At 41.4% G+C, this 14,352-nt stretch overlaps 1 protein-coding gene across 6 annotated transcripts in view; it reads right to left on the reverse strand.

The window, feature by feature from the left end:
* Window positions 1–8,764: 8,764 nt before the first annotated feature.
* The window catches only part of Ebf1 (EBF transcription factor 1), a 408,859-nt gene continuing 403,271 nt past the window's right edge, over window positions 8,765–14,352 (reverse strand). For 5 of the 6 annotated variants that reach the window (XM_008821654.3, XM_029557945.1, XM_008821652.3 and 2 more), the window contains one exon: window positions 8,765–10,972. In XM_008821654.3, the coding sequence (XP_008819876.1) occupies window positions 10,941–10,972 (32 nt within the window). In that variant the 3' untranslated portion in view covers window positions 8,765–10,940. The remainder of the gene's footprint in view (window positions 10,973–14,352) is intronic. The other variant, XM_029557946.1, reaches the window with a different exon arrangement.

Raw genomic sequence — 14,352 nt, forward strand, 5'->3', positions numbered from 1 at the left:
ATACCCCAACTCACAACTACTTCTAACTTTTCAGTTCCAGAGGATCTGCTGCCCTCTTCTGGCCTCCACAGGCTCCAGGCACACACCTGGTACATGTACATGTATACAGGCAAACACTCATACACATAAAATAAAAATCTTGAAAAATATTTTTATATTTTTCCTATAATGGAGCCTACTTATATATTTCTTTTCTCATCTCAATAACCATTGCTGTGCAAAAATCACTCCATAGCACAATGGCTTACATCTCTGAGCATTAACTGATTTACAGGGCATGCTAGCTGAGGAATAGCAGGTATCAAAAGGGTGGCTTAGTAAACAGAGATGTAACAGGTCTCAACACCGGGATATCTGTGGGCCTGGGTCTGTGCCATGTGTGGACGTTTCAGGTTGAAGTAGAACAGACAAAACTTTCTGGGAGATGCTCTCCATGACGTGAACCCCTAGAACATAAGACCCAACACAAACTTCACAGACACATCTTACTTAGACACGTCTCTACTTATAGCCTATTGGGTAAGTTCCATAGGGGATTTCAAACCATGTAGCCAAGCCCAACATCAGCGTGTTATACAGTTGTCACTGGTACAAAATGTCTGGAGGAGCAACTTAGAGAAGATTTACTTTGGCTCATGGTTTTGGAGGGTTCAGCTCATGGTTTCTTAGCCTGGTTATGGGGCATTAAGGTAGGGAGCGTGTGGTAGGGAAAGCTGCTCACTTCATAGAAGCCAGGAAGCATAGAGAAGAGAGTGAAGAAAGGTTTGGGGACAACTCCTTCAAAGGCACACCTCTAGGGGCTGGAGAGATGACTCAGTGGTTAAAAGCACTGACTGCTCTTGCAGAGGATCTGGGTTCAAATCCCAGCACCCACATGGCAGCTAATAACTGTAACTCCAGTTCCAGGGGAATCTAGTGCTCTCTTCTGACCTCCACAGGCACTGCATCACACGGGTGCACCTACATATATGCAGGCATAATATTCATACACAAAAATTAAAAATAATAAAGAAAAAATTTTCTTTTAATTTTATTTTTATTTTAGGTGTATGCATGTATTGCCTGCATGTAGGTAAGTGCACCTCTGTCGTGCAATGCCCATGGAGGTCAGAAGAGGCTGTCAGATCCCCTGGGACTGTAGTTACGGACAGTTGTTAGCTGTCATGTGGGTCCTGAGATTCGAGCCCTGGGCTTCTGCAAGAACAATCAGTGTTCTCAACGACTGAGTCATCTCTCCAACCCCAAGAAAACAATTTTTAAAAGGTATATGTCTAGTGACCTACATCCTCCAACTAGGTCTGATAGCTTCCTAATCGCCATTCAGTTATGAGCTCATCAATAGATTAACGTGTTGATGAAGTTACTGATCTCAATTCAATCACCTTTTGCAATTCAGTTGCCCTTCAAACCATTTAGTTACCACAAGCTGGGGACCTGCCTTTTTCACAAGAGCCTTCTGGGGGACCTTTCATATCAAACTATAACCAACTACAAGAAAAGGAGGTATATGCAGTGACTTGACAGTTTCTCTCACAGGATTCATCCCAACTTGGAACTTCATGTGTGCTTATTATTAATTTCCTTTGGGTTTTATACTGTATCTTCATCCATGGCTGGTACCTCATGCTCAGCTCCTAGGATAATGGGCAGATACTGGGCACAAGAATATTTCAGTGAGTCATAAATAACTGGTAAATTATTTCATAAGTTTCTCATCTGGAATGCAAATTATGGGTCTTACCTGTCCATCTCACAAATTGGTCAACCATACCTAAATTTTGTCTGAAATCATTTCATTGAAACTTGTCACATTCACACTTTTCACTAGGAAGGAGCTTAGTAGGATCATATTTTAATGACTATTTGAGGGCAAAACTTCTTTCTTCACCCTTGTGCCCCTGAATTACCTACCTCTCATCTTCTTCCTACCCTTGATGGGAATGCTGAGCCCTCACCCGACAAACTGATGACCCGGAGTCCATTCCCCTCAGTATATATCAATTTTAGAATTCTTTTCCTTCTTTTCTGACTTGATTTTTCTGTACTTTGTCAAGTGCTAAGTAATATAGTATTCAACTATAAAAGTAAGTAATCTGGGGATGTTGGGGGAGGTCTGCTTTTATATTTGATAAGCTTCAACCACAGCTCATCTCTGGATCTCCTCTGGGAATTGTTGTGAAGTTTCCTCTTGTTAAGTAGGAATCCAATCTTAGGGAAGGCCCACTGGGTGCCAAGGATGCTATACTTTTGACTTTAAGAAAGTAGGAAGACGTTGAGCATGGTGGTGCACGACTTTATTCCCAGCACTTGGGAGGCAGAGACTGGTGGATCTCTGAGATCAAGGCCAGCCAGGCCTACAAGGACACCCTGCCTCAAAATAAAAGAAGTAGGAAGAACTTGTAAGAAGGTTATTTTTTTAAACTCAGAATGTCCATCATACTAGTGAATATAATATCAAGAAATAAGAGGAATCTAATGTCTGTCAATCTGAGATCAACTACATATATCATAGTGAATACATACAGAAAATGAAATCACAGTGACTAATGTCAAGATGGCTAATCTGTGCAGGGCAATGAATATCTTACTTTGTGAATCACTTAAAATCATCCTATGAGTAGTTGAACATAATATTATTTTCTTTTAAATAACTGGGGGATAAAGAATTGAAGTGCCTTCCTGTTGAAGTCACTTGTAGTATATACTGGTTATTTGGTAAATACGTTTTATAGCTAAACTTACTGTTCCGTGTGTATTTAAGAAAAAGCCTTCTATAGCTAAACTTACTGTTCCGTGTGTATTTAAGAAAAAGCCTTCAAGTTCCAAAAGGGACCCATTGTGCTTTTATGGGGTTAGGGAGGAATTTCTTTACATCTGAGGTAATTGCATGCATATCACATGACCAGAGTGAAAATTTAATAAGCATTCTTCCATAGTTGATATGTATCAGCTCATCTAAAAGTAGAGAATGCCTCAGTGGCCTTTAGGACCACTGGGCTTCTGATAACTAGATTTCTTCCTCACGTCTTCCCTCACACATAACCAGAGGAGGTCATGTCACTTTTTATGCTACATGACTCCTTCTTCCTGTCCATCAAGAATAAAACAGGGCAAACATTATTAAAAAGGAGAATATTTAAACCAGATGTGGTGGTGCATGCCTTTAGTCCCAGAACTCAAGAGGCAGAGGTAAGAGAATTGCTGTGAGATCGAGGCCAGCCTGGGATGGTCTACAAAGGGAGTTCCAGGCCAGCATAGTGAGACTCTGTCTCTCTGTCTCTGTCTCTGTCTCTGTCTCTCTCTCTCTCTCTCTCTCTCTCACACACACACACACACACACACACACACACAAATAATGAATTAATTAAATAGAACATATACCCAGCACTTGGGAGGCAGAGGCAGGCAGATAGATCTCTGTGAATTTGAGGTCATCCTGGTCTACTACATGGCGCATTCCAGGTCAGTCAGGGCTACATAATGAGATCTTGTCTCAAAAAAAAGGCAAAGTGATATTTTTAGATTCTCCCCTCAATGTCTGCCTGAGGGCATCACACTGAGTAACATTAAGTCTCCCTTTTCCCCTGCTCTGCTAGAGAAGAAAGATGTTTCTTACTGGAAGAGAATTTGTAGAATCTGCATCAATTAAAGAGTAAGAAGGAAAAAGGCAGAAAAAAACCAGGCAGGTTCAGAAAACAGGAGCGACTTCTGTCCGTTGGATTAAAGGGAAAAAGATGGGGAGTGACGCAAAGATAATTGAGGAAAGAGAACATGACCAGGTATTCTGTGGACTTGATTCCTTTTAGTGGCATTTGAAGGGTATGAACAAGGAATTTGATCGCTGTGTAGTTAATTTTAGTTGTTGATCTTGCTTGTCTTTGTTCAGATTTAAGGCCACCTGCTCACTCAGATATGCAAAGCTCAATAACATTTACTAGAGTGTATGATTACTTGATTCATGTCTGCATCTCCCTTAAGCAGCCATGAAGGAAGAAAACAAGTCAATCTGACACAACATGGCCCTATCTCTTAGTATGAAGGCCTGTGGTCCACATATACCTAGGACAGCTATGAATGAATGAAAACTTGATGAATGAAACCCAACAAAGAGTCATAGACTTACTTAAAATATTATGAGGGTTTTTTTGTAACTGAATTGCATGGGTCTTGAGAATGAACTTCGTCGATGACCAAGTCATGTCCCATTGTCAAAAGGTAGACTATGCCTGGGAACCTGACCCAAGGAGGTTCTCAGTAGGGACATGTTGAGCAAGGAAATGATTTCAAGAAAGTTCTGGCCACTGCCTGAATCTCATTTAAGCCCCCTTGGTTTCCTGGAGCGATCTATGTTATTGTGTGAATCATCTCTAGTAGGATGATTTCCTTTCTATTGACATCTCATCAACGTCTTGGTAGAGTACTAAATTTTCTTTATGGTATAATTCCTGGCACAAGATATTTCCTGCAGAAGGCCAGTCATCATCAGACCTGAGGTTAATTCCGGGGTTCAGAACTTTTGTTCTTAATATAGAATGTGAAAATTCTATAATCAGTGGGAAAAAATGTATGCTAAGTAGATAAAATCTGTCCCACTGTGCCATGACTCTCCAGAGAGAAGAGATAAAACTGCCTGATGCTTCAGTTGAAAAAGAAAATCAGTAACAAAATATTTCCAGTTCCGGAAACCGAACTTCATTCCTGATGTAAATATAGAAGTCTCTAGAGAAGAGGATCATATTTGGAAGAGGGGAGGAACACAAAATAAGTAGAAAGGATTTCATCATTGGCTCCATAGCAAGGAGATAGGCAGAGAAGGCAAGGTTTTAACCACAGTTGTTTTTTGTCAAAAACCCAAGTGTTGGGCTGGGCACGTAGCTCAGTGGTAAAGCACATGTCTGACATGTATGAAGTCCTTACTTAGAGCTCCAGCCCTGCAAAATACAACCACTGAGTATTAGTTAGAGTTTCTTTTCTTTTCTCTTAATTTCCAGAGTACAGCAATCATTAAACCATGGTGGTTCTGTGCTTTATGTCATCCTAGTCCTATCTGTTTCCTCTTCCTGTCCTCTTAGTCCAAGTTGTTCATGTTTTGGCCCCTGAAATGGCCTACTGGAGGTCCTCAATTCCTCTCTGTTCCCTAGATGATATCTGTAAAACATAAACTATATCCCTGCCTACAACATGGAAGGCTCTCAACTGTTTATCAGGATAATAAATGTGTGTTGTGATATGGTCAACAATACAGTGTACATGAAGAAGAGATAGCAGACGGGCAACTCTAGAGATTTGCCTGAGCGGGGACGGGAGGACAGCAGGCAGATCGAAGGGAAAGTCAGGTGGAATAGGTGTGTGTGGAATTGTATTTGGGGGACTGATCAGAATGTAATATTGAGGAATGAGAAATTGATGATGTAGGAAAGAGTGGAGACAGTCGCAGAACTGAGAATGTGAATAATTTGGAGGACGGCATGTTGGAAACGGTTCACGTTTTTGAAACAACATAAAAATGAATTCATCCATGAGAGTTGTTTTTTTGTTTGGTTGGGGGTTTTTTTTGTGAGTCAAGAAGATTCTGTGTTTTGCTTTTTCAACCGGCCTACAGCGACTGGCAGTTTTTCATGATTATTAGTTTCAATACTTTTTTCTCAGAGTCAAATCTCATGGTATTGACCATAGTTGCCCATTACCTACCTTCTCTTACACGTTTAAAGAACTCTTTTTCCTACAGAATGCACTTGAATGACTCTCCTCTGCAGCATTCCTTGATCTCCAGGGACAGATCCCACCTTTGAAAACTGTATACACCACGTTTGTTAACATGTTTTTGCCATATATCCCAAATTGACACTGTGAAGGAGCATAGATCATATTTGGCTAATGCTGGGTTTTTAAACCAGTTTTTAGGTTAAATGCCAATATTTAAAAAAGGAAAAGTCTGGGCTGGAGAGATGGCTCAGCAGTTAAGAGCACTGGCTCTTCATGCAGAAGACCCCAGTTCGAGTCCCAGCACCCACATGGCAGCCAGCAACTGTCTGTAACTCCACTTCCAGGGGACCTGACACCACCTTCTGTCATCTGTAGGCATTGCACAACACAGGTGCACATATATGCAGGCAATACACGCATACACATAAAATAAAATTAATAAGATGTTTTAAAAAATGAAAAGTCTACCCCCCCCAAAATGTAGGAAAATCTGAAATTCCTGAAGTGAACATTAGGTGTTACGCCACGCTCTGGTGTGGGTGTAATTGTCTGGAGAAAGCAGGGTGCTTGCTTCAGGTGGAGCGCAGGCTCACCACTCCCTGCCTGTTTACCCCGCATCTCATATTTTCTATCCAGCATAGTCTCTGTGGACACAGAGGCTGTGAGTTTGTGAGCTTGTTTTGGGCTCTGCAGAGAGGAACCTCAGCTGATTTGCTCAAGTGTTCACTAGCATCTAGTGCAGTACCAAACCTATGCTAGGAGCCCAGGCCGTGCTGTGAATTGAATTTCTGCGCTCTGCAGGGTTATCGTGGGCATCTGCATACCCCGTTCCCACAGTTTTTCTTCCCTGTACCTTATCCACCCCAAAACTCATCACTATGCCTGCTCTTGTTCCCCCTGCCTGAAGTGTTCCCTCTGCCTTCCCCTCTCCCCTCAACTGCCATTGTAGTGATCCAGTCCTGCCTCGTGTTGTTGAAGCACAGTCTGCCTCTAGTTGTTGAAGCGCGGTCCACTAGTCCAACTTCAGTACAGGATTATCTTCTCTGAGACTGTGCGCATGCTGAGGACAGGGAGCTATGTTCCATTTTTATCTTCTGCATCTGATAACAGAATGCCAAAAGTGGACGGTGGCTGGCCAAGCCTATCAGTCTAAATTCCCTTGTGCAGATAGGACGACAGCTTTTGTATTTCTTAGTTTACATTCTAATTTTTCATAGCCTCCTCTTGGACTGTGTTTCAGAGCAGGACAACAGCAGCACCCATCAGAAATGAGTGTGCTGGTGACTGCGCAGCACTATTTTATTAGCACTGACCATCAGGTTTCTGTTAGTCTATGGCTATTTGCTGAGTTCAAGGCATTTTACAAGTACCATTAACCTTATCGTGTCCAGTAATTGTAAAAGTAGGAAAAGCATACAAAGTATAATTGGAAAGATTTATGATCAGGATGAAACTCAGTGAGACAGTAGCCTGTGCATACGTACCTACTGGGCATCTGTGAAATGTCTGACTTGGACAAATGTGGTTTGGTCCACCAGAAAAAAAGTGTTTTATCCACATGAGCACGTAAAGAATGTGGATGTGGAAGGTCCTGTGTTCACACCTGCCTCACCAGAGAGCCAGGGCACATAATTAATTGGCCAGAAGCCTCACTGGGATTAATTAGCAGTTGTGTAGGAAGAACTTGGTGTAGTCTTACAGGAGGACCGTGTTCTAGAATGGCTACTTCCAAGATTCCCAGTTCAAGGGGTGCGGGCGGATCTCACAGTTTAGTAACAGGATTGGCTCTTAGCTCCTGTAGGGGCCTGCGTGTGCACATGCACACCTGGCTGGTGCCAGCAGAGGGCAGCAGTACGCTGTGCCTGTTCAATTTGCATTCCAGATTAGCAAATCTTTAAGGAGCTACAAAGAAAGAAACGGGTGTCCTAGGCCTAGGCTCATTCCTGGTCTCAGGTTGTCAACACTAGCCTGAGTAATAGCAAACCCAAGCCTTTTACACTACATTGAACTTTGGCTCCTCTGCCATAGAGAAATGAATACGCCACTAGGAGCTGCCGTCACAGACAGGAAGTAACTTTAATTAAATATTGTGAAAGTTGAAAAGTTTTTACAGCTTGAATTTTTGCAAAAAAAAAAAAAATTATAACAATCTCTACAGTAGTTAGGTTCTCTAACAATGGAACTGTACAGTGTGTGTTTATTCCAAAGGTTTTGATAAGAAGGTGAAAGGTTAGTAGATTGAGAGATGAGTTCATTAAGCTGCATCCTACATTGTGAGGCCGGGCATGGCAAACGCACATTCAGTCATCCAGAGGCAGGCCTCTTCCCCCCAAACTGAAATCTGAATTGGATTCTCTACCTCATTTTCTTCTTAAAGCCATATTCTGTATTAGGGGGATATATCTTAAAGGAACTTGGAAACAAAACATTTTAAGTAGAAGAAAGAGGTTCCTAGACCAGAATGCCTCTCCATCACCTAATCAGGACAAACAAAAGCAAGGTAACGTATAAAAAATGATACACATTTTTTAAAGGCTCTTTGGGCTTTCCAGAACAATTCTCACCACGTACGGCACATGGCTAACAGACTGGTGGCTTCTTTTGTCAGGGTCTGAGCTGAACAACCTTACCAGCTCCCTGCTCCTTCGTTTCTTTGCAGACAGTTAAGGGGCTCTCCAGACAAAATATGGCTTTAAACTGTAGACATCTTCAGGCCACCGCTTACCACAGGAATTCAGACCACCTTTCTGAGTACCGAGAAGCAATGCTAAACCTTGCTTACATTTTTCCAGTTTCTTTTTATTATTATTATCAGTCATTATTATTATTTCTCACCATGAAAAATCAGCTTTCCTCCCTTCCCTCCCTTTCCCCCAGCTCCCCTCCCCTCCCCTTCCCAATCCATAAAAATCGCACTCTGACAGTCTAGTGAAAACCATTGCGAAATCCATACGGGGCATGCACAGTTGCAGCATGTTGTTAATGATCGCTTGCTCTACTAGAAAAAGTTAACATTGTCTTAAGGTAACAAAACAGTTCTTTTGTGCTTTTCAATTTCTTTTTTTTTTTCCTTTTTCTTTTTTTCTTAGAATGTTAGTGATGACTGACAGTTCGGGTGCACAGTTACAATGTACAGGTGAAATGGATATGATTTGCATTGTTAAGGCATCCAATCTGCTGGTTTATATTTATGTGAAAGACAGAGGGAATATACAAGCAGACTAAAGAAAGAAAGTATGTTCATTGATTTCTATGAAGTTTCTCCCCCAAATTTAATGCACAAAATGCGTCACTCCAAAGGGAGAGATCCCATGCATATCAATAGAGTAAAAGAGCATTTTTTGTAAGCTTCCAAAGCAAAGGATACATTTTTTAAAATCTACAGAACTAAATACTACAAGAATAATATGCTACTATTTTTGCCATATATTGGAAAAAAACTTCTTAACTTACAAATAATACAAAAATAGACAATGGCTTTTGGGTGGAAATAAAAAAATTGAAGCATGGTTTAAAACAATACTAAAAATACCTATAAATGAATTGTTTAAAAATCACATTGAAACAGCTACTACAACCATAGGTGACCAAACGGATTACCACTTTTCACATAGCAAACATACGCAATAAAATAAACTGCAGGTGGAAGACAGGAAAAGCAATGTACAAATTCCAAAGATAAATACATTATTTATATGGATATTTTACAAAATCCCCATTAAAACAAACAGAAAAAGCCTTTTAGTTAACTTTGCAAGTATGTGCAAGCTAAAGGTAGTGAGCTTTTTATTTCTTTGCAAAATACGCAGTAGAATCTTTTTTGGGAGATTGAAAACCATCTTAAGACATTAAAATGTATAAATAGAACAACAACTTTGGCAAAAAAAAAATCACAGAAAAATCTACAGTATTTATAACTACATACAAAAACACAACGGCAAAGGAAAATCTACCAGGCTAACGCATCCTGGGAACCTCACTGAATCTTTGCTGTGAATTCTTAAGAACACTTCTCAGATGAGAGCAAAAATTCCCACAGAAAGCTAGGATTTAGAGGTCTCTGCCTTCTCGTCCTTTCCCTCGGTTTCCTTTCACCCTAACTCCAAATCACTTTACCTGTTGATTGAATCTATTATGTTACAACTGCTAAGGGTCTACTGTTAGAGGGCCCATTGTGATTGGGAACGTGAAAAGCCTGTGTAATTGCTTCTGTCAGTCTGCTTTGTTTCTGTTTGAGTTTTGGAGTCTTGGTGCAGAGTCAGCATATGGGATTCTAGGATGAATAAAGGTGAATCTTGTGAATGGTGGAGGGTGAGTGAGATTTTGGCTTGGTAAAACTGGAGGGCGTATGTGGAATTCTGTGCCTGGACCCTGTTCCATGACGTCCCAAAGGAGATTCTCACTCAGCGTGTGTACCACTCAGCTCTCGAGAGGCCATTGGCTTCAGAGGAGGTTGACGTAAGAAAAAGAATGAGATCAGGTTTGAAGATGCAGTTTGAACAATCTGTCTAGAGGCACTGGATTTTCTGAGTACGCGGGGAAAATGTGATCACTTCCATCACTTGGTAACTTTCCAGGCTGCATTTATTTACACAGTTACTTAAGACAACCATACAAAAGAGATAAATAAGCTTGCACTGCTAAGGGATGGCATGTTAAGTTAGATATTGAAAATGCACTGTCTGAGCTAATTACCATTTGATATGCTTTAAGGCGCAAAAGCCGACCCTTAGTTCTCTAAAAAATCTAACTGGCATTCCTATTCTGTCCCATACAAGCTTTTTTTTTTTTAACTTTTTTGTAAATATCACCACTTCATTCTCCCCTTACACAGCTTTAAAAACATCATAAATTAAAACATGGAATCTTATTTATAGTGGCCCTTGTGTGTAGCTTTATGGTTTATAAAAGACCAATGATTGCAGAGTTAAGCTTTAAAAAAAGAGAGCAAGAAAGAAAAAGAAAAAGTGGATTTGCTTTTATCAATACAGAATAAATATATCCCCCCAGATACTTGGGAGGGCACAACTTTAACCAACACCCTGCACCTGCAGATCCCCCTTTAAATTCAGTATTTGCAAGGTCAGCGATTTTATTTGTTTAAAAATCTGCAGTTATTGTGATTCCCCTTAAAAAGGCCTGAGTTAAAAGTTCCACTCTGGGACTTGTATCCGATTACTTTCATAGCAGAATCCAACCTCTCTTCATTAATAAAATTCTTCAAGGCAATTCTTTCACATGGGAGGAACAATCATGCCAGATATCGCTATGGAAAGAAAAGACAGAAGTCAGTGGTTTTGCAGCCAAACAGTCTCACCAAGGGGGGTGGGGGGAAGGAACTATGAAAAAACCCAAAACAAAACACACACATGACTATGTTGACTGAATATTAACCACAGATGTGCTCATGTCTTCCTGAAAATGAATTTTTGTCATAAAATATATATGCACCTTATTAAAAATTATATCAGTATATATATGTATATATGTATGTGTATATATATATATATATCTTTAGCAGAACATACAATCCTAAACATTCCTCCAAATCTGACTTCAATTTTAAAACATAACTGGAAAGCTGCATAGTTTGAATACCATTGGGAAAGTTGTAGCCTCCAACCTCACAAACCAGTGAGAATTTTCAATTTGTCATTCTGCCTCTTCTCCTCCTCACATCCCAAACATAAAATAAAGAAATGACCCACTGTAACTGCCAGCAGTTTCTGCAAAAACCCCACCAGCTCTCGCTGTGTTCTGTATTAGCACAAAAATTGAGCAATACAGCAGCCATCCATGGGCCTGCCCTCCAGCCCTAGCAGGAGAAGACTATCCCAGCCCCACAGACATTGTTCACTGGGAAAATGAAGTTGGAAGACGGCATAGAGTTGAAAGAGAGAACACTTTTGCATGAAACTGCAGAATAACTTTCCTACTAAGGCTTTTCTTGGGATTTCTGGAATGATCTAAATATAATCCCTAGGAAATGGCAATCCAGGGAAGCTGTGTGAAATTCTGGAAAAAGGGAAGGCCTGCTTGGTGTTAACTCAGATTCACTCAAAGGCTGTAGAGTTAGTAGGCTGCAGAGTGGTGTTTAGAAAGCCCCACCTCCGCCCTTCCCGGACCTGGTTACTTGCCTCCCTGATCCTCAGCCTCCTTGGCTAGAACATGCAGTGAATTCCAGCACTCTAGAGGGACTGGAGATTCAAATATAATACATATGGATGCACTGAGCCTGAGATCAGCTCCTAAGAAGGACCAAAAGCAGGCGAACCCATGGCTTGTGATGTTCAGCTTGGCTTGGTGACCCTGGGTTCACTGCTCAACATTTCTGATGTATATTTCCCCATATAGCAAATCAGCACCATTTCATATGACACACTTCACATGGAGGGTGTGAGAAATAGGGGATCCTGTAGTAAAATCAAGACAGTGTGCAGTGTGGAAAGATAGCAAGACGAGAGAGATGCTTACATTAGAACTTAGAACATCCATCTTTGGCTACTAATAACAGCACAGAGAAAAAATCATTGCTTTCTTTTTATTGACAAGTCTAAACTTAAATGAAGGTTCTTTTTAGTGATTAGTGATTTGAGAAACTGGCCTTTTCCTTTACACCATCATGTCTGGGAAAATGTGCCATTTTTTTAAGTGAACCCCACTACCACAAAGGGACAGGAGGAGGCCAGGCAGGGCTCTGTGCCCTAAAGTCCCCCATGTTCCTCCTGCTGCCCCTCCCCCACCCCTGACATTTTAGATTCAATTAAAAGAAAACCCAAAAGTCTTTTGCCAAACACTTTTTCCGTTAATTTTTAAACCCATCTGTATTCGCAAGGAAATTCAATCCACATGTTTCTGATTCATTTACACGTAAATCATTCAAATGTTGTTTTGCAAGAGCCCTTTTGCAGTCCAAAGCTCCTGGAGTCCTTTCCTAAACCCTCATAAGCCTTTCTCTCTTAGAAACAGGAAGCTGTCTTTTGCCAAATGCAGACCAACTTAAGCCCCCCACCCTCAGTCCCCAATACTTGGGATCAGTTGGAAACGCAGTTCCCTTAAGATCCAAGTGAGCCCTAGATTTCACTGAACCCAAGAGCTTAGTGTTTAAAGCCCAGCCTTAACTTGAGAGTTCAGATGCTACAGCCAGAGCAAGGAGGGGTGGTGGGAAGTTCCCCTCAGTGTGACAACTCAGTGGCTTTGCATCCCTAAGGTCATTACATCCAGGCTCTAGGCGGGTCCAGCACCCCTATTACAGATAGTAGGAATGTGAAACCGGTGGTTAAAACAGCTAGGCTTTTTTGTCTTTCACAGAAATCTATACCATGTGTTTGGTGTTGAAGGGTGGTCGGTGTTGTGGAACAGCTCAGGCAGTGTCATGATTTAAAGCTAAGTAGAAAGCTGACACACTTCCTGTTATTTTGGTCCCTGGATTTAGTCAACCTGTATCAGCTGGACCCTGAAAACATCCCATTTAGATAGCTTGAATTTAAAAAAGTCTAAGCGATGTTTTGGTACCTGAGCAATTTGTTAGATTAATTGGATTAAGCCTCCATATAGGGCTACATTAGAAGTTCCCTGCCAAGTTCACCCGCTGTGCCAATGCACTTCTCTACTGGGGACTTGTAAACCCCACAGCCTCCAGAGCCCAGTTGGCACTTGCATGAGCAGAGTCCCCTGGATAGGGATAGAGGGGCTGTGGCTGAAAACATGCTCTCTGTGCAGGGACTACTGTACTGGAATGAGCCCTCGCAGCCCCCCAACAGGGTTTCTGAATTCTCTGAAGAGAAGCTAGAGTTGTAAACTTTTTAAAGCATGAAGTTTCTCAGCTTATATATGTTAGCAAATAGCTGGTATTAAAAACAACATACCTGAGGGGGTCCTACAGGGTAGACTTGGCCCACCAGCTCATATAATGTCAGAGTCTAGCACAGCTATGTCACCCATCATACAAGGCCCACATGTGCTTACATCCCGAACTTTTATATAGCATCATGGAATTATTGCATCCTAAATCTCACCCAGGATATCTTATAAGTCAGAAACCACAAAAGATGACTGTTGAGGCCTCTGAGCCCGGGCACCTCAAAAGAGGCCTTTTCATAAAGAAACCCATTGCATGACTGCCATGACTATCCTGGATGTAAGAGCTGTTTTCCTATGTGTGCAGCAATCTGAAAATTATGTGGGTGAAAGGGATGGGTATCGGAGGTTTGGAATGTTCCAGAGATGCTGCTGGTATGCTGACTTGCCCAAGTAGGACCCAAGCAGATTCTCATGAGACACCACACTCCCAACACTGAGTGCCAAGACATCACCAGACCACGGTGGCACTGCCATGGTCCCCAGGAGTTGGTGGTCATATTTCTCGGTGGAAATCCAAAAAGCTATTGGTTTGAAAAACAATACATTTTGCTTTACAGTTTCCACATTTTGGTAAGAACTAAAAATGGAAAGTTTTGCAGATGAAGCACCCCAGGTATAAGAATCACAAGCTTATTAGGTGTGGGGGTGGGGTAAGATTGTCCACAAACTGAGTATGTCCATGAAGAAAAGCACAGTTGCACAGGGTTTGGCACTGAATTGCATGCTGTCTGAGGTCAAGAGGGGTCTGAATATCAATAAAATATGAGAGAGAGAGGGGGGGGG

Source organism: Nannospalax galili, unplaced genomic scaffold (genome assembly GCF_000622305.1).
Source record: "Nannospalax galili isolate Female #2095 unplaced genomic scaffold, S.galili_v1.0 scaffold667, whole genome shotgun sequence".
NCBI lineage: Eukaryota > Metazoa > Chordata > Mammalia > Rodentia > Spalacidae > Nannospalax > Nannospalax galili.